Below are 23,259 nucleotides of genomic sequence, written 5' to 3'. Positions count from 1 at the left end.
CTCTCTGCGGTAACGGCCCGGCCTCTACAGCTCTCTGCGGTAACAGCCCGGCCTCTACAGCTCTCTGCGGTAACGGCCCGGCCCCTACAGCTCTCTGCGGTAAAGAATCCCACAGATTCACGACCCTCTGAGAGAAGAAATTCTTTCTCACCTCTGTCTTACTTCAGGGTATCACCAAGGTGAAGGGTCAAGGTTCAAGACATCATCAAAATGAAGGGACTTGATTTATAGTACAGGATATCAGCAGAGGTGGAACTGAAAAGGAAAACCTGGATAAAGAGTGTCTGCAGTGAGGTGCTTCTTGTTGTAATTGCCACAATGTCCATAACCCGAACATCCTCTTCTGACCCTGCCAATCATCGCAGGGTTGGCTGAGAGTCTCAGAGGAGGGACCCAGGGCAGTGGGTTTGTTGGAAAACCCAGGAGAAACCTTCACTTCCATGGGTTCCTTCACACTGGCTGCTGTCAGAGGTCAATCCCTTCATCCAGGGGTAGACCCCATGTTGGGTCCCACATGCTTCCCTTCTCTGATCATACGGCAGGATTGTTCAGAGTTCCCAGCTCTGCCCCTTCATTTTGATGGAAATGTTGACACAAGGTGAGGGCTAGTTTGGTGAAACTGAATCTTGGCCTAGTTCCTGGATAATATGCTTTAACCCATCAAGTGCAGGGACACCCTGGGGCCAAGGTATTTAATAGACTGCTCAGACACGTCACTCCTATTGAGCAGGAAAATATAACATTTTAAAATAAGTGTTAGTTACATAGAACATAGAACATAGAACAGTACAGCACAGAACAGGCCCTTCGGCCCTCGATGTTGTGCCGAACAATGATCACCCCACTTAAACCCACGTAACCCGTATACCCGTAACCCAACAATCCCCCCATTAACCTTACACTACGGGCAATTTAGCATGGCCAATCCACCTAACCCGCACATCTTTGGACTGTGGGAGGAAACCGGAGTACCCGGAGGAAACCCACGCGCACACGGGGAGGACGTGCAGACTCCACACAGACAGTGACCCAGCCGGGAATCGAACCTGGGACCCTGGAGCTGTGAAGCATTGATGCTAACCGCCATGCTACCGTGAGGCCCCTGTGAATAAATGCAATTCCTAATAACCTGTGAACTTGGTCATTGCAGTTTGTTGCTGAAGTGCCAGAGGACATGGTGAGATCGGAGATTGGCAAAATCAGTGTGGAGGACAAGGATCAGCCTGGAACATCAAACTGGTTTGTGGACTACAGCATTGTTGGTGGTGATGACCAGGGACTCTTCAGCATCAGGACTGAGCCGGAGACAAACAGAGGCATCCTATTTGTTGAAAAAGTAAAGGAAGCAACCAATCAATGAGCAGTTTAGCAATTAGATTTATGTTTAGAAAACTGAATTGACACCTCGGAGGGATCTGGACAGAAAGCTTGCGTCCAAATCCAATTCAAAGGGGTGAGAGAGGTCTAGGCACCTCTCACTTAGAATCATAAAATCCCTACAGTGCAGAAGGAGGCCATTCGGCCCATTGAATCTGCACCGACCCTCTGAAAGAGCACCCTACCTGGAGTCAGGCCACACCCTATCCCCATAACGCAGTAACTCCACCCAACCTTTTAGACACTAAGGGGTAATTTATCACGGCCAATCCACCTAACCTGCACATCTTTGGACTGTGGGAGGAAACCGGAGCACCCGGAGGAAACCCACGCAGATACGGGGAGAACGTGTAGACTCCACACAGACCGTCACTCGAGGCCGGAATTGAACCCGGGACCCTGGAGCTGTGCGGCAGCAGTGCTAAACACTGTGCCACCATGCCGCCTATCAGACCTGTGACTGGCGTGACTTATTGGGCAGCAGAAATACCCCCCCCCCTGGAAAGGCCAAAGGGCAGATTTGCTCCAAACTGGAAGTAATTCTTCAGCAAGAAGCCAGCCTCCAGCCTTTGTATCTTCCATCAGGTGACAATTCAGAAACAAAATGATGTGATGACCCTGTGGCCTAGGGTCAAGGGTCAGATTCTCTGACAGTCTGGCAAACATCCAAACTGATGAAGATGTGCTGAAATGTCTAACTCAGATTAACCAATCCATTCCCTCTCAGTTTCTATTTGATCTGCTGAGTGTTGCCAACATTTTCAGTCTTTATCACTAAATTATTCCTCATTGTTACTGAAGAGAACACAGAAACATCACTGCCCATCCCACAATGTCAGAGAGAATAACTCGCAAACAGAGCCGAGGCCTGAACTCTGGACTCAGAAATGGTGGCTGTGGGCGAACTATAGTCACCACATTGTACTCTTTGTAAACCTGAGTCATCAAAACCTCTGCTGCCCATGTCCTAACTGGCACCAAATTCTGTTCACCTATCATTTGGGGCAGCATGGTAGCACAAGTGGATAGCACTGTGGCATCACAACGCCAGGGTCCCAGGTTCGATTCCCGGCTTGGATCACTGTCTGTGCAGAGTCTGCATGTTCTCCCCGTGTCTGTGTGGGTTTACCCCGGGTGCTCCGGTTTCCTCCCACAGTCCAAAGACATGCAGGTTAGGTGGATTGGCCATGCTAAATTGCTCTTAGTGACCAAAAAAGGTTAGGAGGGGATAGGATGGAAGTGAGGGCTTAAGTGGGTCGGTGCAGACTCGATGGGCCGAATGGCCTTTGTTCCACAAATCTCTGTGACCACTGGCGGACATTGGCACCTGGTCCGCTAACATCTTGATTTTAAAATTCTCATCCTTGTTTTCAAATCTCTCCATGGCCTCACCCTTCCCATCAAGTTGGTCCAGCTGCACAGCATTCCGCCACAACAGCATTCCGACACCACAACATTCCGACACCACAACATTCCGACACCACAACATTGCGCCACAACAGCATTCCGACACCACTGCATTCCGACACCACAGCATTCCGACACCACAGCATTCCGACACCACAGCATTCCGACACAACATTCCGACACCACAACATTGCGCCACAACAGCATTCCGACACCACAGCATTCCGACACCACAGCATTCCGACACCACAACATTCCGACACCACAGCATTCCGACACCACAACATTCCGACACCACAGCATTCCGACACCACAGCATTCCGACACAACATTCCGACACCACAACATTCCGCCACAACAGCATTCCGACACCACAGCATTCCGACACCACAGCATTCCGCCACCACAACATTCCGACCCCACAACATTCCGACACCACAACATTCCGACACCACTGCATTCCGACACAACATTCCGACACCACAACATTCCGACACCACAACATTCCGACACCACAACATTCCGACACCACAACATTCCGACACCACAGCATTCCGACACCACTGCATTCCGACACCACAACATTCCGCCACCACAACATTCCAACCCCACAACATTCCGACACCACAACAGTCCGACACCACAACAGTCCGACACCACAGCATTCCGACACCACAACATTCCGACACCACAACATTCCGACACCACAGCATTCCGACACCACTCCGACACCACAACATTCCGACACCACAACATTCCGACACCACAGCATTCCGACACCACTCCGACACCACAACATTCCGACACCACAACATTCCGACACCACAGCATTCCGACACCACAGCATTCCGACACCACAACATTCCGACACCACAACATTCCAACACCACAGCATTCCGACACCACAACATTCCGACACCACAGCATTCCGACACCACAGCATTCCGACACCACAATATTCCGACACCACAGCATTCCGACACCACAGCATTCCGACACCACTCCGACACCACAATATTCCAACCCCACAACATTCCGCCACCACAACATTCCAACCCCACAACATTCCGACACCACAACACTCCGACACCACAACATTCCGACACCACAGCATTCCGACACCACAACATTCCGACACCACAACATTCCGACACCACAGCATTCCGACACCACTCCGACACCACAACATTCCGACACCACAACATTCCGACACCACAGCATTCCGACACCACTCCGACACCACAACATTCCGACACCACAGCATTCCGACACCACAGCATTCCGACACCACTCCGACACCACAACATTCCGACACCACAACATTCCGACACCACAACATTCCGACACCACAACATTCCGACACCACAGCATTCCGACACCACTCCGACACCACAACATTCCGACACCACAGCATTCCGACACCACAGCATTCCGACACCACAGCATTCCGACACCACAATATTCCGACACCACAGCATTCCGACACCACAGCATTCCGACACCACTCCGACACCACAATATTCCGACACCACAACATTCCAACACCACAGCATTCCGACACCACAACATTCCGACACCACAGCATTCCAACACCACAGCATTCCAACACCACAACATTCCGACACCACAACATTCCGACACCACTCCGACACCACAGCATTCCGACACCACAACATTCCGACACCACTCCGACACCACAGCATTCCGACACCATTCCGACACCACAACATTCCGACACCACTCCGACACCACAACATTCCGACACCACAACATTCCGACACCACTCCGACACCACAATATTCCGCCACCACAGCATTCCGACACCACAACATTCCGACACCACAACATTCCGACACCACAGCATTCCGACACCACAATATTCCGACACCACAGCATTCCGACACCACAGCATTCCGACACCACAACATTCCAACACCACAGCATTCCGACACCACAACATTCCGACACCACAGCATTCCAACACCACAGCATTCCAACACCACAACATTCCGACACCACAACATTCCGACACCACTCCGACACCACAGCATTCCGACACCACAACATTCCGACACCACTCCGACACCACAGCATTCCGACACCATTCCGACACCACAACATTCCGACACCACTCCGACACCACAACATTCCGACACCACAACATTCCGACACCACTCCGACACCACAATATTCCGCCACCACAGCATTCCGACACCACAACATTCCGACACCACAGCATTCCGACACCACAATATTCCGACACCACAGCATTCCGACACCACAGCATTCCGACACCACAACATTCCGACACCACATCATTCCGACACCACTGCATTCCGACACCACAACATTCCGACACCACTGCATTCTGCTTCAAACCTTTACTAAGCTTTTAAAATTCCGCCCCCTAATACTCCTTCTGTGACTCAGGATCATATTTTGTTTTATAGTGCTCCTGTGAAGCATCATGGGTGTTCTGCTGTGTTAAATACAAGTTGTTGTTTTAGAATTGGCCGCAGTGTCTTTAGACTCAGGTCAAGACAGGGATCAATGGAGAGGGGAAGAGAATCTGAGGCAAAGGGAAAATGTTTGTCAACACAAGAAGTTACCACAGGAATTTATTTTGCTGCCATGTGTTTCAGAATCTGGATTATGAGACGGCTGACAAACATATCCTGACTGTGGAAGTGAAGAACAAGGAAGCTGTCACTCCCGGAGCCCCTCAAACTCTCCGTTCTTCAGCTAAAGTCATTGTGACGGTCACTGACGTAAACGAAGCCCCCAGCTTTGTGGAAGACCCCCGCACACTGAATGTGCCAGAAGGGTTAACAGCAGGAAGCTTTCTAACAGTCTACACCGTCACTGACCCCGACACAAAGCAACAGCAGAATATCAGGTGAGGATCACTGTTAATTGCTGAATTCTCTGACTGTCCAGAACTTTCTCTTCCTCAGCCTGGGTGTATTTTCTCCCTGTGGTAGTTGGTATTAGGGGTATTACGGTACCCAGGTTGATGCTGTAAGACCACTGGTGCGGGAGGTACCTGAGACAGCAATATCATTGGTGAAGTCTGCCTGCTGGTTCCGCCCAGTAAGGCGGAGTATAACAGCCTGTGTCTCCCCAGCTGCTGCATTCTGTACCTGCACTGCTGGGGGAAACACCTAGTCCAATAAAGCCTTCAATTGTTATCCATTCTCGCTTCTGGAGTCATTGATCGAGCATCAATTTATTGGACTAGATTTTGAAGAATGGAGCTCCGAATCCAGCCGGAGTGTCTGCAACTTAGCCCCCACGCGGCAAACTCAGCAGCAACCTTCAAGCACTGGCTGGCGTGCTTCAACGGGTACCTCAGGACAGCCACAACTACACCCATAGAGGTGTATAGTGCCCTGTTGAAAGGACACTATATTCGACCAGTAAACCAGGTCTACGCCCGACATCTGCTAGCGACGAGGCGACAAATCCCTGGGGAATCGCTGGATGAATTCTACCATGCGCTCCTGGTATTAGGTAGTAACTGTGGCTGCCTGCAAGTTTCAGCCAGCGACCACACACGATAATCTCCAACTTTTACTACAACTCGCCTCGGTGACCCTGGACCAGTCTCGGCCCCGAACGCTCTTGACCGCGACAACGACCGTGCTCATCAATGGGCGCGAAACATCCTGCCTGATGGACTCCGGGAGCACAGAGAGCTTCATACACCCCAACACGATAAGGCGCTGTTCTCTTACCATCCACCCAGTTAACCAAAGAATCTCCCTGGCCTCCGGCTGTCACTCTGTAGAGATCAAAGGGTTCTGCATAGCGAACCTCAAGGTCCAGGGAAGGGAATTAAAACATTTCCAGCTCTACGTCCTCCCTCACGTCTGCGCTGCCACGCTCCTAGGGTTAGACATCCAATGTAACCTCCAGAGTTTAACTTTTAAATTCGGCGGCCCTATACCCCCCCCTCACTGTCTGCAGCCTCGTAACCCTCAAGGTCGATCCGCCTTCCCTTTTTGCGAACCTCACCCCGGATTGCAAATCCGTCGCCACCAGGAGCAGATGGTACAGCGCCCAGGACCGGACCTTCATTAGGTCGGAAGTCCAGCAGTTACTGAAGGAAGGTATTATCGAGGCTAGCAACAGCCCCTGGAGAGCTCAAGTAGTGGTTGTAAAGACTGGGGAGAAGCACAGCATGGTCATTGATTATAGTCAGACCATCAACAGGTATACGCAGCTCGACGCATACCCTCTCCCCCGCATATCTGACTTGGTCAATCAGATTGCACAATACAAGGTCTTTTCCACGGTGGATCTCAGGTCCCCCTGCCATCAGCTCCCCATCCGCCCTAGTGACCACAAATACACTGCTTTCGAAGCAGATGGGCGGCTCTACCACTTCCTAAGGATTCCCTTCGGTGTCACAAATGGAGTCTCGGTCTTCCAACGGGAGATGGACCGAATGGTTGACTTGTACGGTTTGCGGGCCATGTTTCCGTACCTCGATAACGTCACCATCTGCGGCCACGACCAGCAGGACCACGACACCAACCTCCGAAAATTCCTCCATGCCGCAAAAATCCTTAATCTAACCTATAACAAGGACAAATGCGTGTTCAGCACCGACCGTCTAGCCATCCTCGGCTACGTAGTGCATGATGGAGTCATAGGCCCAGATCCCGAATGCATGCGCCCCCTCATGGAGTTTCCCCTCCTCCACTGTTCCAAGGACCTGAAACGCTGCCTGGGATTTTTCTCATATTATGCCCAGTAGGTCCCCAATTATGCGGACAAGGCCCGCCCACTAATTCAATCCACGGTTTTTCCCCTGTCGGCAGAGGCCCGCCAGGCCTTTAGCCACAACAAAGCGGACATCGCAAAGGCCACGATGCATGCTATCGATGAATCCCTTCCCTTCCAAATCGAGAGCGACGCGTCCGACGTAGCTCTGGCGGCCACCCTCAACCTAGTGGGCAGACCCGTGGCCTTATTCTCACGCACCCTCCACGCTTCAGAAATCCGCCATTCCTCCGTTGAAAAGGAGGCCCAGGCCATAGTAGAAGCTGTGCGGCACTGGAGGCATTACCTGGCCAGCAGGAGGTTCACTCTCCTCACTGACCAACGGTCGGTTGCTTTCATGTTCGATAATGCACAGCGGGGCAAGATAAAGAACGATAAGATCTTACAGTGGAGGATTGAGCTCTCCACCTACAATTATGAGATCTTATATCATCCCGGGAAGCTAAATGAGCCTCCTGATGCTCTATCCTGCGCACATGTGCCAACGCACAAGTGGACCGACTCCGCACCCTCCACGAGGACCTCTGCCACCTGGGGGTCAATCGATTCTTCCATTTCATCAAGACCCGCAACCTGCCCTACTCCATCGAGGAGGTCAGGACCGCCACCAGGAACTGCCAAATCTGCGCGGAGCGCAAGCCGCACTTCTACAGGCCAGAGAAAGCGCACCTGATAAAGGCTTCCTGTCCCTTTGAACGCCTCAGTATGGACTTCAAAGGGCCCCTCCCCTCCACCGAGCGCAACACGTACTTCCTGAACGTGATTGACGAGTACCCCCGGTTCCCATTCACCATCCCCTACCCCGACATAACCGCAGCCACCGTCATAAAAGCCCTCCACAGCATCTTTACACTGTTTGGTTTCCCCGCCTACATCCATAGCGATAGGGGGTCCTCCTTTATGAGCGATGAACTGCGTCAATTCCTGCTCAGCAAGGGCATTGCCTCGAGCAGGACGACCAGTTACAACACCCGAGGAAACAGACAGGTAGAGAGGGAGAACGGAACGGTCTGGAAGACTGTCCTACTGGCCAGGAATCTCCCAGTCTCCCGCTGGCAGGAGGTCCTCCCCGATGCACTCCACTCCATCCGATCGCTGCTGTGTACCACGACAAACGAAACATCTCATGAACGTCTCGTCTTCCCTAGGAAGTCCTCCTCCGGGACCTCGCTCCCAACCTGGTTGGCAGCTCCTGGATCCATCCTGCTCTGCAAACACGTGCGGGTGCACAAATCGGACCCATTGGTCGAGAGGGTCCACCTCCTTCACGCAATCCCTCCATACGCCGACATGGCGTAACCCAACAGCCGACAGGATACCGTCTCCCTACGGGACCTGGCGCCCGCTGAATCTCCACTCACACCCCCCCCCCCCCCTCCCTCCTACCAGCGCACCCACAGCCGCCGTTTCCCCAGGTGAATCAGTCCTCCCACTGGTCCCATCTAGGGGAGATGAAGCTACCGAAGAAGCCAAAGCCACGCTCCCGGAGTCACGGATGCCCGAGCTGGCGCCTGCATCACCACCGAAACTGCGACGATCGCACAGGACGACCAGGGCCCCCGATCGACTAATGGCTTCATTTTAACACATGAATGTAAATACTGCAAATAGTTGCGACGTGTAACGAGGCAAAATACTGTACTAATGTATACCAGGTACCACCATAACCTCAACCTCTACCACTGTATAACGCGAGACCACCACCCCCGCCAGACTTTTTTTAACAGGGGGTGAATGTGGTAGTTGGTATTAGGGGTATTACGGTACCCAGGTTGATGCTGTAAGACCATTGGTGTGGGAGGTACCTGAGACAGCAAGATCATTGGTGAAGCCTGCCTGCTGGTTCCGCCCAGTAAGGCGGAGTATAACAGCCTGTGTCTCCCCAGCAGCTACATTCTGTACCTGCGCTGCTGGGGGAAACATCTTGTCCAATAAAGCCTTCAATTGTCGTTCAATATCGCTTCTGGAGTCATTGATCGAGCATCACTCCCCTATCTACAGTTGGCATGGGCTAGTTTGGGCCGAAGGGACTGTCTCCGTGCTATAGATTTTATGATTCTTTGAGTTCCTCAGCATCTGGGTGCTTCCCCCCCACTGCCTGGGAGTGAATCCTATGTTTGCAGCAGCTTTATTTTTGCCATGTTCTAGGTGTTTTCCCCTTTTTCACTTACTTTATCCCATGTCTGGGTATTTTCCCCGAGGTCTGGGATTTATTTATTCCTGAATCATGTTTTTTACACTTATCTCCATGTCTTCCTCCACTTTGTTTATGCCTTTCTGTGATGTGGGTGTGAAAGGGGAGCCAGCATTTATTCCCCATCCCTAATTGCTCTTTCAGAAGGTGGTGGTGAGCTTCCTGCTTGAACCGCTTCAGTTCATGTGGTGTAGGTACTCCCACTGTGAAGTCGCCATAGTCCCAGGTGACCACAGCTGACTGGTGGTGATTTAAACTGAGGGCCATCTCAGGCGAGGGTCGAGGAATTGAACCCGTGCGGCTGGCCTCGCTCCACTTCACGAACCAGCTGTCCAGCCAACTGAGCTAAACCAGCCCCCAAAACGGTACACCCACTGTGCTGTTAGGGAGGTAGGAAAAACCACTGTGCTGTTAGGGAGGTAGGTACACCCACTGTGCTGTTAGGGAGGTAGGTACACCCACTGTGCTGTTAGGGAGGTAGGTACACCCACTGTGCTGTTAGGGAGGTAGGTACACCCACTGTGCTGTTAGGGAGGTAGGTACACCCGCTGTGCTGTCAGGGAGGTACAGTAAGAAGTCTTACAGCACCAGGTTAAAGTCCAACAGGTTTGTTTCAAACACTAGCTTTCGGAGCACTGCTCCTTCATCATTCACCTGAGGAAGGAGCAGTGCTCCGAAAGCTAGTGTTTGAAACAAACCTGTTGGACTTTAACCTGGTGCTGTAAGACTTCTTACTGTGCTCACCCCAGTCCAACGCCGGCATATCCAGGTCAGGGAGGTAGGTACACCCGCTGTGCTGTTAGGGAGGGAGTTCCAGGATGTTGCCCCAGCGAAAGTGAAGGAACGGCCGATATATTTCCCAGTCAGGATGGTGAATGACTTGGAGAGGAACCTCCAGATAGTGGGGTACCAAGATATTTTCTGGATATTTTCCTGTATCCAGGTATCTTTTGTCTAGGTTCAGATCTATTTTCCCCTATTTTGGGGTATTTTTCCCGGATCACTAACTCTGCCCTTTCTTATGTTCCAGTTACGGGATTCAGTACGACCCAGCTGATTGGCTGATAGTAGATGTAAACACGGGGGAGATCATTCTTCAGCAGAATATCGAGCGCAGGTCCCCATTCCTGCTCAACCATCGATACACGGCTGTAATCACAGCCACAGACAGCGGTAAGTGCATACTTATAAAGCAACAAGTCACAAACAAACATGAATAAACAGAAATGAAATGAAAATCACTTATTGTCATAAGTAGGCTTCAAATGAAGTTACTGTGAAAAGCCCCTAGTCGCCACATTCTGGCGCCTGTTTGGGAGGCTGGTACGGGAATTGAACCCACGCTGCTGGCCTGCCTTGGTCTGCTTTGAAAGCCAGCTCTATAGCCCTGTGCTAAACCAGCCCCTGTAAAGAAGAGTAAGCTGGAGATAAACATTCTTGTAGTAAAGCAGAGCAATAGCGTGAGAGACAGAATAATAACTAGTGTCATAATTAGTAATAAAGCTGTTAAGAGAGTATTACAAATTATAGCACGGAGTGAGGCCATTCAACACGAAAGAACCATACCATTGATTAGTAGAAATACAGCAGCAAGAGAACAGGATAATAAAGATAGTCCAGGTTGTGTCAGTTCACCCCGGGTTCTCCTCTCTATTTCAGTCGATTAGTTTTACTGCATCAATGATGCAGCATAGGAGACCATTTGGCCCATTGTCTCTCTGAAGGCTCTTTGATGCTATCTACTTAACGCCACAGCCCTGCTTTATCCCAGATTCCTGAAAATCTTTCTTTTCAGGTAATGATCCAATCATCTCCTGAAAGCTTCGATTGAACTTGGCTCCACCGAATGCTCAGACAATACATTCCACATCTGAACCATTCACTGCGTGAAAACATTTTTCATCATGTTGCCCCAATCCTTCCAAAAATGGGAACAAGTTCTCCCTATCTACCCTGTCCATTTTGAAACCTTGATCAAATCTCCTCTCAACCTTCTCCTCTCCAAGGAAAACAGTTCCAAATTCTCCAATCTTTCAGTGAAACTGAAGTTCCTCATCCTCAGAAACAATCTTGTGAACCTTTTCTGTACTCTGCTCCTTCACATCCTTCCGAACGTCTGCTGCCCAGAACTGGAATCTGTCGGTGAGATCTACCAGCTGCGTTGATCCTGATGTGCTTCACTCTCCTCACGGAGTCTTCACAGTGATCCTGATCTGCTTCACTTTCTTCCCGCTCTGCTTCACAGTAATCCTGATCTGCTTCACTTTCTTCCCGCTCTGCTTCACAGTGATCCTGATCTGCTTCACACTCCTCCCAATCTGCTTCACAGTGATCCTGTTCTGCTTCACACTCCTCCCGGTCTCTTCACAGTGATCCTGTTCTGCTTCACACTCCTCCCGGTCTCTTCACAGTGGTCCTGATCTGCTTCACTCTCCTGCCAGTCTCTTCACAATAATCCTGATCTGCTTCACACTCCTCCCGGTCTGCTTCACAGTGATCCTGATCTGCTTCACTCTCCTCCCAGTCTCTTCACAATAATCCTGTTCTGCTTCACACTCCTCCCGGTCTCTTCACAGTGATCCTGATCTGCTTCACTTTCTTCCCGCTCTGCTTCACAGTGATCCTGATCTGCTTCACACTCCTCCCGGTCTGCTTCACAGTGATCCTGTTCTGCTTCACACTCCTCCTGGAGTAGATCCTGATCTGCTTCACTCTCATCCCAGTCTCGTCACAGTGATCCTGATCTGCTTCACACTCCTCCCGGTCTGCTTCACAGTAATCCTGATCTGCTTCACTTTCCTCCCGTAGGCTTCGCAGTAATCCTGATCTGCTTCACTCTCCTTCCAGTCTCTTCACAATAATCCTGTTCTGCTTCACACTCCTCCCGGTCTCTTCACAGTGATCCTGATCTGCTTCACTTTCTTCCCGCTCTGCTTCACAGTGATCCTGATCTGCTTCACACTCCTCCCGGTCTGCTTCACAGTGATCCTGATCTGCTTCACTTTCTTCCTGCTCTGCTTCACAGTGATCCTGTTCTGCTTCACACTCCTCCTGGAGTCTTCACAGTGATCCTGATCTGCTTCACTCTCCTCCCAGTCTCTTCACAGTGATCCTGTTCTGCTTCACACTCCTCCCGGTCTGCTTCACAGTGATCCTGATCTGCTTCACTCTCCTCCCAGTCTGCTTCACAGTGATCCTGTTCTGCTTCACACTCCTCCCGGTCTGCTTCACAGTGATCCTGATCTGCTTCACTCTCCTCCCGGTCACTTTCACAGTGGTCCTAATCTGCTTCACACTCCTCCCGGTCTGCTTCACAGTGATCCTGATCTGCTTCACTCTCCTCCCAGTCTCTTCACAGTGATCCCGATCTGCTTCACAGTGATCCTGATCTGCTTCACAGTGATCCCGATCTGCTTCACTCTCCTCCCGGTCTCTTCACAATAATCCTGATCTGCTTCACACTCCTCCCGGTCTGCTTCACAGTGATCCTGATCTGCTTCACTCTCCTCCCGGTCACTTTGACAGTGGTCCTGATCTGCTTTACTCTCCTCCCAGTCTGTTCACAGTGATCCTGATCTGCTTCACTCTCCTCCCGCTCTGCTTCACAGTGATCCTGATCTGCTTCACACTCCTCCCGGTCTGCTTCACAGTGATCCTGTTCTGCTTCACACTCCTCCTGGAGTAGATCCTGATCTGCTTCACTCTCATCCCAGTCTCTTCACAGTGATCCTGATCTGCTTCACACTCCTCCCGGTCTGCTTCACAGTAATCCTGATCTGCTTCACACTCCTCCCGGTCTGCTTCACAGTGATCCTGATCTGCTTCACTTTCCTCCCGTAGGCTTCGCAGTAATCCTGATCTGCTTCACTCTCCTCCCAGTCTCTTCACAATAATCCTGTTCTGCTTCACACTCCTCCCGGTCTCTTCACAGTGATCCTGATCTGCTTCACTTTCTTCCCGCTCTGCTTCACAGTGATCCTGATCTGCTTCACACTCCTCCCGGTCTGCTTCACAGTGATCCTGTTCTGCTTCACACTCCTCCTGAAGTCTTCACAGTGATCCTGATCTGCTTCACTCTCATCCCAGTCTCTTCACAGTGATCCTGATCTGCTTCACACTCCTCCCGGTCTGCTTCACAGTGATCCTGATCTGCTTCACTTTCCTCCCATAGGCTTCGCAGTGATCCTGATCTGCTTCACACTCCTCCCGGTCTGCTTCACAGTAATCCTGATCTGCTTCACTTTCCTCCCAGTCTCTTCACAATAATCCTGATCTGCTTCACACTCCTCCCGGTCTCTTCACAGTGATCCTGATCTGCTTCACTTTCCTCCCGGTCTCTTCACAGTAATCCTGATCTGCTTCACTTTCCTCCCAGTCTCTTCACAATAATCCTGATCTGCTTCACACTCCTCCCGGTCTGCTTCACAGTGATCCTGTTCTGCTTCACACTCCTCCTGGAGTCTTCACAGTAATCCTGATCTGCTTCACACTCCTCCCGGTCTCTTCACAGTGATCCTGATCTGCTTCACACTCCTCCCGGTCTCTTCACAGTAATCCTGATCTGCTTCACTTTCCTCCCAGTCTCTTCACAATAATCCTGATCTGCTTCACACTCCTCCCGGTCTGCTTCACAGTGATCCTGTTCTGCTTCACACTCCTCCTGGAGTCTTCACAGTAATCCTGATCTGCTTCACACTCCTCCCGGTCTCTTCACAGTGATCCTGATCTGCTTCACTTTCCTCCCGTAGGCTTCGCAGTGATCCTGATCTGCTTCACACTCCTCCCGGTCTCTTCACAGTGATCCTGATCTGCTTCACACTCCTCCCGGTCTGCTTCACATTGATCCTGTTCTGCTTCACACTCCTCCCGGTCTCTTCACAGTGATCCTGATCTGCTTCACACTCCTCCTGGAGTCTTCACAGTAATCCTGATCTGCTTCACACTCCTCCCGGTCTGCTTCACAGTGATCCTGATCTGCTTCACACTCCTCCTGGTCTGCTTCACAGTGATCCTGTTCTGCTTCACACTCCTCCCGGTCTCTTCACAGTGATCCTGTTCTGCTTCACACTCCTCCCGATCTGCTTCACAGTGATCCCGATCTGCTTCACACTCCTCCCGGTCTCTTCACTGAGACCCTTTTAAAAAAATTTGTCACTAAACATCAAACCAAACCACACCCGGGATGAAAGATAACCAGCATATAACGAGAAGACAGCATAACTCAATAAATATCCTACAACTGCACCCTGCCACCCCCTACCACACCCCCATACCCTTTCTGCCTCCACTTTTTCTTGTTAACCTTAATCCACCCCCTCCCCTCCCCTTGTTGACATAACTGTCCTTGAAGAAGTCAATGAATGGTTTCCATCTTTGGACGAACTCTTCCATCGACCTCCTTAAGGCGAATTTAATTTTCTCCAATCTGAGGAAATCCGCGTGGTCGCTCACCCACACCCCCTGGTTCCGGAGGCTCCGAGTTCCTCCACCCCAACAGGATCCGTCTCCGGGCTACCAGAGAGGCAACGGCCAGGACACCAGCCTCTCTCATTCTCTCTGGACTCCCGGGTCTTCCAACACTCCGAAAACCGCCAATTCACGACTCTGAACCACCTTCTCCCCCAGTACCTCAGACATCACATCAGCGAAGCCCCACCAAAATCCTTGCAACTTCGGGCAGGCCCAAAACTTGTTCGTGCCACCGCCCCCCCCCCCCCCCCCACACACACACACACACCTCTCCACCCCCTATAGGATCCTGCTCATTCTGGCCACCATCATATACGCCTGTGGACGACCTTAAATTGAATGAGACTCAGGCTGGCGCATGAAGAGGACCCATTCACCCTCCTCAGAGCTTCCTTCCATAGCCCAACCCCCAGTTCACCCCTAACTACTCCTATCGGGGCGCCCCCCCCCCCCCCCCCCAGTCCATCAATTCCATATATACCTCTGACACCCTGCCCTCTCCAACCCCTACAGCACCTTGTCCTACAGCTCCGGGGGTGGCAGATCAGGACAGGACAGCACCTGCTTTCTCACACGGTTCCTCACATGGAAATATCTGAACCCATTTCCCCTGGGCTTTCACACTCCTCCACCAGTTCTTCCAAACTCGGGAGTTGTCCTCCACAAACAAATCTCCAAACCTCTCAACCTCCCCCCCCCCCCCCCCCCCCCCCCAACCCTGAAACCCCCCCATCTAGTTGCCCAGAGCAAACCTGTGATTCTCACAGATAGGGATCCAAACCGAGGTCCGTCAAGCCTCAGGTGCTGCAGCCGCTGTCTCACACCCTCAGGGCCACCACCACCAGGAGTGCCTGGCTGGCGAGAATGGCAGAGGCGCCGTCAACAGCACTCCCAGACTAGTGCCCTTACACAAGGCTGCCTCCATCCGCTTCCAAACCGACTCCTCCCCCACTACCACTTCCTTACCATGGCTACATTTGCGGCCCAATAATAATTCATTGAAGTTGGCAGGGCCAACCCGCCCTCCCTTGCCCTCGCTTCCACAGCACCGTCTTTACCCGAGGGGCCTTCCCCGCCCACACAAATCCCAATATCAACGAGTTAACCTTCTTGAAAAAGGCCTTGGGATAAATATCGAGAGGTTCTGGAATGTAAACAAAAACCTCGGGAGCACAGCAAACTTTATGGACTGCACCCACCCCGGCAATGACAACGGAAGCACATCCCAACTTTTAAATTCGCCCCTCATTTGCTCCACCAACCAATCCAGATTCAACTTGTGTAACTGTTCCCACCCCCCGCGCCACCTATATACCCAGATACCTAAACCTCGTTCCCACCACCTTGAACAGCAACTTGACCAATCTCCTCTCCTGCCCCTCGCCTGGATCGGAAAGACTCTTGCTTTTTCTCTACTCATTGGTTTACCACATCTTCTCAAATTTGAACCCTTGCCCTAACTATTGAGTTTAAAACCCTCTCCACTTTCCAAGTTACGTGGCTCGCTAGAACACCTGTCCAGCATGGTTCAGGTATAGACCGTCCCAACGGTACAGATCCCACATTCCCCAATACTTGTGCCAGTGCCCCAGGAACCAGACCCCATTCTCCCACACCAGTCCTGCAGCCACACATTAACGTTCCTAATCTTGTTTGACCAGTGCCAATTTGCATGTGGCTCAGGTAATACCCTAGAGATTATTACCTTTGAGGTTCTGCTTGTTAATTTAGTGCCAAGGTTCTCTCACTGACTACGCAGAACCTATTTCCTTATTCTACCTATTCGGCTGTAGCTACATGGACCATAACAACCGGATCCTCCCCATCCCATTGCAAGTTCCTCTCCAGTCCTGAATCCTGGCACTAGGCAGGCTATCTCAACTCTCCCTCTGTGCTGCAAAGAATGGTGTCAATCCCCCTCACTCTACTATCCCCTACTACCATTGCATTCCTCCTTTATACTCCCCCCCCCCCCCCTACCCCCGACACTTTCGATACCACAATGGCATGGTCAGCTGATCCACCTGAGAGTCACCACTCACCCAGACAAGCTAAGAGAACCTCAAACCTGTCAGCATTAACAGAGGCTGACCCTCCTGCCTCTGACTCCCCTGGGCAGCCTCAGTTGCAGTTACACCCTCCAGTCCCTCAACATCTTCCTCATCAGAAGATCCTATCTCAGGTGACGTTTCAGCCTCCTGGTACAAAGCATCCAGGTAACTCTCACCCTCCCTGATGTGTCCTCCTTCCGCTCTCTCTCCCTGCCCCACTCTCCCTTTACCCTCCCGCACTGCATTCCCCCTCACTCCCTCCTATCTCCCTCTCTCCAGTCCCTCTACCTGATGGCTGGTAAACACACCAGGCCATCGCCATCTGGGCAATCTGGTTCCATACCCACTGACCCTCACTGATGTGGAATTGGGCTACGGAATCTCATCTTACCTGGCAGGGGTGAAACCATGATAGCTAGGGGCTGGTTTAGCTCACTCGGCTAAATCACTGGCTTTTAAAGCAGACCAAGCAGGCCAGCAGCACGGTTTGATTCCCGTAACAGCCTCCCCGGACAGGCGCCGAAATGTGGCGACTAGGGGCTTTTCACAGTAACTTCATTGAAGCCTACTCGTGACAATAAAGCGATTTTCATTTTCATCTCAGTGGGCAATGGGCTGCCTGTGCCAGTATAATGTGCAACGATATAACATCTGTGCTGAGCAACACTGGGCTTAGGGTCATTGTAATTCTTTAACTTGCAATGTTTGTGATGACAGGAGAGCCGCCACAAACGGCAACAGGGACCCTGGAGATTCATGTGACTGAGGTCAATGATTTCCCCCCAGTCCTCTACCCACAAATTGGTTTTGTCTGTCGTCAGTGGGACAAGGATAATGGAGTCCTGCTCTCGGCGGTGGATGGTGACCTGGAGCCTCATGCGGAACCTTTTCATTTTGAGATTGTTCATAAAGATTCCGAGTATTCCCAGAACTGGACAATTAGCAACTTAAATGGTGAGTGTGCGTGTGTGTGTGTGTGAGTCTGTGTGTGTGAGTGTGTGAGTGTGTGTCTGTGTGTGTGTGTGTCTGTGTGTGTCTGAGTGTGTGGGTGTCTGTGTGTGTGTGAGTCTGTGTGTGTGTGAGTCTGTGTGTGTGTGAGTCTGTGTGTGTGTGAGTCTGTGTGTGTGTGAGTCTGTGTGTGTGTGAGTCTGTGTGTCTGAGTGTGTGGGTGTCTGAGTGTGTGTGAGTCTGTGTGTGTGTGAGTCTGTGTGTGTGTGAGTCTGTGTGTGTGAGTCTGTGTGTGTGTGAGTCTGTGTGTGTGAGTCTGTGTGTGTGTGAGTCTGTGTGTGTGTGAGTCTGTGTGTGTGTGAGTCTGTGTGTGTGTGAGTCTGTGTGTGTGTGAGTCTGTGTGTGTGTGAGTCTGTGTGTGTGTGAGTCTGTGTGTGTGTGAGTGTGTGTGTGTGTGAGTCTGTGTGTGTGAGTCTGTGTGTGTGTGAGTGTGTGTGTCTGTGTGTGTCTGTGTGTCTGTGTGAGTTGGGGGGGATGCAGGAGAGAGGGTGAAGGAGAGGGGCGCACAGTATGGGGGGTCTGCAGTGCGAGGGGGTCAGTGTGAGGGGGTGAGTATGGGGGGGTCAGGGGCTCTGTGAGGGGGTCAGTGTGAGGGGGTCAGGGGTCAGTGTCAGGGTCTCAGTGTGAGGGGGGTCAGTGTGAGGTGGTCACTGTGAGCGGGGTTCAGTGTGAGGGGGTCAGTGTGAGGGGTCAAGGGTCAGTGTGAGGTGGTCACTGTGAGAAGGGTCATTGTGATGGGGTCAGGGGTCAGTGTGAGGGTGTCAGAGGTCAGTGTGAGGGGTCACTGTGAGGCGTGGTCAGTGTGAGGGGGTCAGGGGTCAGTGTGAGGGGGTCAGTGTGAGGAGGTCAGTGTGAGGTGGGTCAGTGTGAGGGGTCAGTGTGAGGGGTCACTGAGGCGTGGTCAGCGTGAGGGGGTCATGGGTCAGTGTGAGGTGGGTCACTGTGAGGGGTCAGTGTGAGGGGGTCACAGCGAGGGGGGGTCAGTGTGGGGTGTGTCAGTGTGATGGGGAGTCAGCGTGAGGGATTCAGTGTGAGGGGGGTCAGTGTGACGGGGTCACTGTGAAGGGAGGTCAGTGTGAGGGGGGTCAGTATGAGGAGGGTCAGTGTGAGGGGGTCAGGGGTCAGTGTGAGGGGGATCAGTGTGAGGGGGTCAGTGTCAGGGGTCAGTCTAAGGGGGTCAATGTGAGGGGGGGGTCAGTGTGAGGGGGTCAGTGTGACAGGGTCAGGGGTCAGTGTGAGGGGGTCAGGGGTCAGTGTGAGGGAGGTCAGTGTAAGGGGTTCAGTGTGAGGGGGTCAGGGGTCAGTCTAGGGGGGTCAGTGTGAGGGGGTCGGGGTCAGTGTGAGGGGTCAGTGTGAAGGGGGTCAGTGTGAGGAGTCAGGGGTCAGCCTAAGGGGGTCAGTGTGAGGGGGGTCAGTGTGAGTGGATCAGGGGTCAGTGTGAAGGGGGTCAGTGTGAGGGGTCAGTCTAAGGGGGTCAGTGTGAGGGGGGTTCAGTGTGAGGGAGGTCAGTGTGAGGGGGTCAGGGGTCAATGTGAGGGGGTCAGGGGTCAGTGTGAGGGGGATCAGTGTGAGGGGGGGTCAGTGTCAGGGGTCAGTCTAAGGGGGTCAGTGTGAGGGGGGGGTCAATGTGAGGGGGGGTCAGTGTGAGGGGGTCAGTGTGACGGGGTCAGGGGTCAGTGTGAGGGGGTCAGTGTGAGGGGGTCAGGGGTCAGTGTGAGGGGGGTCAGTGTAAGGGGGTCAGTGTGAGGGGGCGGTCAGTGTGAGGGGGTCAGGGGTCAGTGTGAGGGGGTCAGGGGTCAGTCTAGGGGGGTCAGTGTGAGGGGGTCGGTCAGTGTGAGGGTGTCAGGGGTGAGTGTGAGGGGGGTCAGTGTGAGGGGGTCAGGGGTCAGTGTGAAGGGGGTCAGTGTGGTGTGAAGGGGGTCAGTGTGAGGGGGTGAGTGTGAGGGGCGGTCAATGTAAGGGTGTCAGGGTCAGTGTGAGGGGGTCAGTGTGGGGGGTCAGGGGTCAGTGTGAGGAGGTCAGGGGTCAGTGTGAAGGGAAATCAGTGTGAGGGGGGTCAGTTTCAGGGGTCAGTCTGAGGGGGGTCAGTGTGAGGGGGGTCAATGTGAGGGGGTCAGGGGTCAGTGTGAGGGGGTCAGTGTGAGGGGGTCGGGGGGGTCAGTGTGAGGGGGTCGGGGGGGTCAGTGTGAGGGGGTCGGGGGTCAGTGTGAGGGGGGGTCAGTGTGAGGGGGGGTCAGCGTGAGGGATTCAGTGTGAGGGGGGTCAGTGTGACGGGGTCACTGTGAAGGGAGGTCAGTGTGAGGGGGGTCAGTATGAGGAGGGTCAGTGTGAGGGGGTCAGGGGTCAGTGTGAGGGGGATCAGTGTGAGGGGGTCAGTGTCAGGGGTCAGTCTAAGGGGGTCAATGTGAGGGGGGGTCAGTGTGAGGGGGTCAGTGTGACAGGGTCAGGGGTCAGTGTGAGGGGGTCAGGGGTCAGTGTGAGGGAGGTCAGTGTAAGGGGTTCAGTGTGAGGGGGTCAGGGGTCAGTCTAGGGGGGTCAGTGTGAGGGGGTCGGGGTCAGTGTGAGGGGTCAGTGTGAAGGGGGTCAGTGTGAGGAGTCAGGGGTCAGCCTAAGGGGGTCAGTGTGAGGGGGGTCAGTGTGAGTGGATCAGGGGTCAGTGTGAAGGGGGTCAGTGTGAGGGGTCAGTCTAAGGGGGTCAGTGTGAGGGGGGTTCAGTGTGAGGGAGGTCAGTGTGAGGGGGTCAGGGGTCAATGTGAGGGGGTCAGGGGTCAGTGTGAGGGGGATCAGTGTGAGGGGGGGTCAGTGTCAGGGGTCAGTCTAAGGGGGTCAGTGTGAGGGGGGGTCAATGTGAGGGGGGGTCAGTGTGAGGGGGTCAGTGTGAGGGGGTCAGTGTGAGGGGGTCAGGGGTCAGTGTGAGGGGGGTCAGTGTAAGGGGGTCAGTGTGAGGGGGCGGTCAGTGTGAGGGGGTCAGGGGTCAGTGTGAGGGGGTCAGGGGTCAGTCTAGGGGGGTCAGTGTGAGGGGGTCGGTCAGTGTGAGGGTGTCAGGGGTGAGTGTGAGGGGGGTCAGTGTGAGGGGGTCAGGGGTCAGTGTGAAGGGGGTCAGTGTGGTGTGAAGGGGGTCAGTGTGAGGGGGTGAGTGTGAGGGGCGGTCAATGTAAGGGTGTCAGGGTCAGTGTGAGGGGGTCAGTGTGGGGGGTCAGGGGTCAGTGTGAGGAGGTCAGGGGTCAGTGTGAAGGGAAATCAGTGTGAGGGGGGTCAGTTTCAGGGGTCAGTGTGAGGGGGGTCAGTGTGAGGGGGGTCAATGTGAGGGGGTCAGGGGTCAGTGTGAGGGGGTCAGTGTGAGGGGGTCGGGGGGGTCAGTGTGAGGGGGTCGGGGGTCAGTGTGAGGGGGGGTCAGTGTGAGGGGGTCAGTGTGACGGGGTTAGGGGTCACTGTGTGAGGGGGTCAGTGTGAGGGGGTCAGGGGTCAGTGTGAGGGGGTCAGTGTGAGGGGGCGGTCAGTGTGAGGGGGTCAGGGGTCAGTGTGAGGGGCTCAGAGGGCAGTCTAGGGGGTGTCAGTGTGAGGGGGTTGGGGTCAGTCAGTGTGAGGGTGTCAGGGTCAGTGTGAGGGGGTCAGTGTGAGGGGTCAGTGTGAAGGGGGTCAGTGTGAGGGGGTCAGTGTGAGGGGGTCAGAGGTCAGTGTGAGGGGGTCAGGATGAGGGGGTCAGTGTGAGGGGTCGGTCAGTGTGAGGATGTCAGGGGTCAGTCTAAAGGGTTCAGTGTGAGGGGGTCAGTGTGAGGTGGGGTCAGTGTGTGAGGGGGGGTCAGTGTGAGGGGTGCCAGTGTGAGGGGGGGTCAGTGTGGGGTGTCAGTGTGAGGGGGGGTCAGTGTGGGGGGGGTCAGTGTGGAGGGGGTCAGTGTGAGGGGGGGGTCGGTGTGAGGGGGTCAGTGTGAAGGGGGGTCAGTGTGAGGGGGGTCAGTGTGGGGGGGTCAGTGAGGGGGGGTCAGTGTGAGGGGGGTCAGTGTGAGGGGGGTGTCAGTGTGAGTGGGGTCAGTGTAGGGGGGTCAGTGTGGGGGGGGTCAGTGTGAGGGGTCAGTGTGGGGGGGGTCAGTGTGAGGGGGGGTCAGTGTGTGGGGGGGTCAGTCTAAGGGGTTCAGTGTGGGGGGTCAGTGTGGGGGGGTCAGTGTGGGGGGGGTCAGTGTGAGGGGTCAGTGTGAGGGGGGGGTCAGTGTGGGGGGGGTCAGTGTGAGGGGTCAGTGTGGGGGGGGTCAGTGTGAGGGGTCAGTGTGTGGGGGGGTCAGTCTAAGGGGGTCAGTGTGGGGGGGGTTCAGTGTGGGGGGGTCAGTGTGAGGGGTCAGTGTGAGGGGGGGGTCAGTGTGAGGGGTCAGTGTGGGGGGGGGTCAGTGTGAGGGGGGGTCAGTGTGTGGGGGGGTCAGTGTGTGGGGGGGTCAGTCTAAGGGGTTCAGTGTGAGGGGGGGGGTCAGTGTGAGGCAGTTTTAAGGTGAAATGAGTCGGGGATGTTCAGATCCCTGACTGCCACCCACTCCGTTATTTACTGGGAGGGAATGTTTGATGGAAGAGTTTTGACTTTTACTCTGTATCAAACCTAATAATTTCCCTTGATTACAAATGGCCAAAAATCTTAACTTAAAGCTTTCAATTATTATAAATTCTGTGTCTCTCTAATCCTGGGGCCTTGATCCATTAAACAGCGTAAGGTGTGAATTGCTCTCCACCTTCCCCTCATTCCCCAAATTTATATCAGCCTCTTTTCCAGTGTCTGAACCAATGGGTGATTCCTCCCCAAACGATGCCCAATTTTGCTCTGATGAGGTCACTATCAGCAACGACTGACCTCGAACCAAATCCTCAGCAACATCAATGGGCAGCACGGTAGCATGGTGGTTAGCATAAATGCTTCACAGCTCCAGGGTCCCAGGTTCGATTCCCGGCTAGGTCACTGTCTGTGTGGGGTCTGCACGTCCTCCC

The 23,259-nt window shown here is 53.4% G+C and overlaps 1 protein-coding gene across 1 annotated transcript in view; it reads left to right on the top strand.

Moving 5' to 3' along the window:
- The window catches only part of cdh15 (cadherin 15, type 1, M-cadherin (myotubule)), a 72,612-nt gene that overhangs the window by 18,012 nt on the left and 31,341 nt on the right, over positions 1-23,259 (top strand). Inside the window, exons 3-6 of the mRNA XM_038808429.1 lie at positions 1,151-1,336; positions 5,427-5,680; positions 10,794-10,936; positions 18,001-18,237. Of these exons, the coding sequence (XP_038664357.1) occupies positions 1,151-1,336; positions 5,427-5,680; positions 10,794-10,936; positions 18,001-18,237 (820 nt within the window). The remainder of the gene's footprint in view (positions 1-1,150; positions 1,337-5,426; positions 5,681-10,793; positions 10,937-18,000; positions 18,238-23,259) is intronic.

This window comes from Scyliorhinus canicula, chromosome 9, assembly GCF_902713615.1.
Source record: "Scyliorhinus canicula chromosome 9, sScyCan1.1, whole genome shotgun sequence".
Classification (NCBI taxonomy): domain Eukaryota; kingdom Metazoa; phylum Chordata; class Chondrichthyes; order Carcharhiniformes; family Scyliorhinidae; genus Scyliorhinus; species Scyliorhinus canicula.
This window is presented reverse-complemented; position numbering and strand designations above follow the sequence as displayed.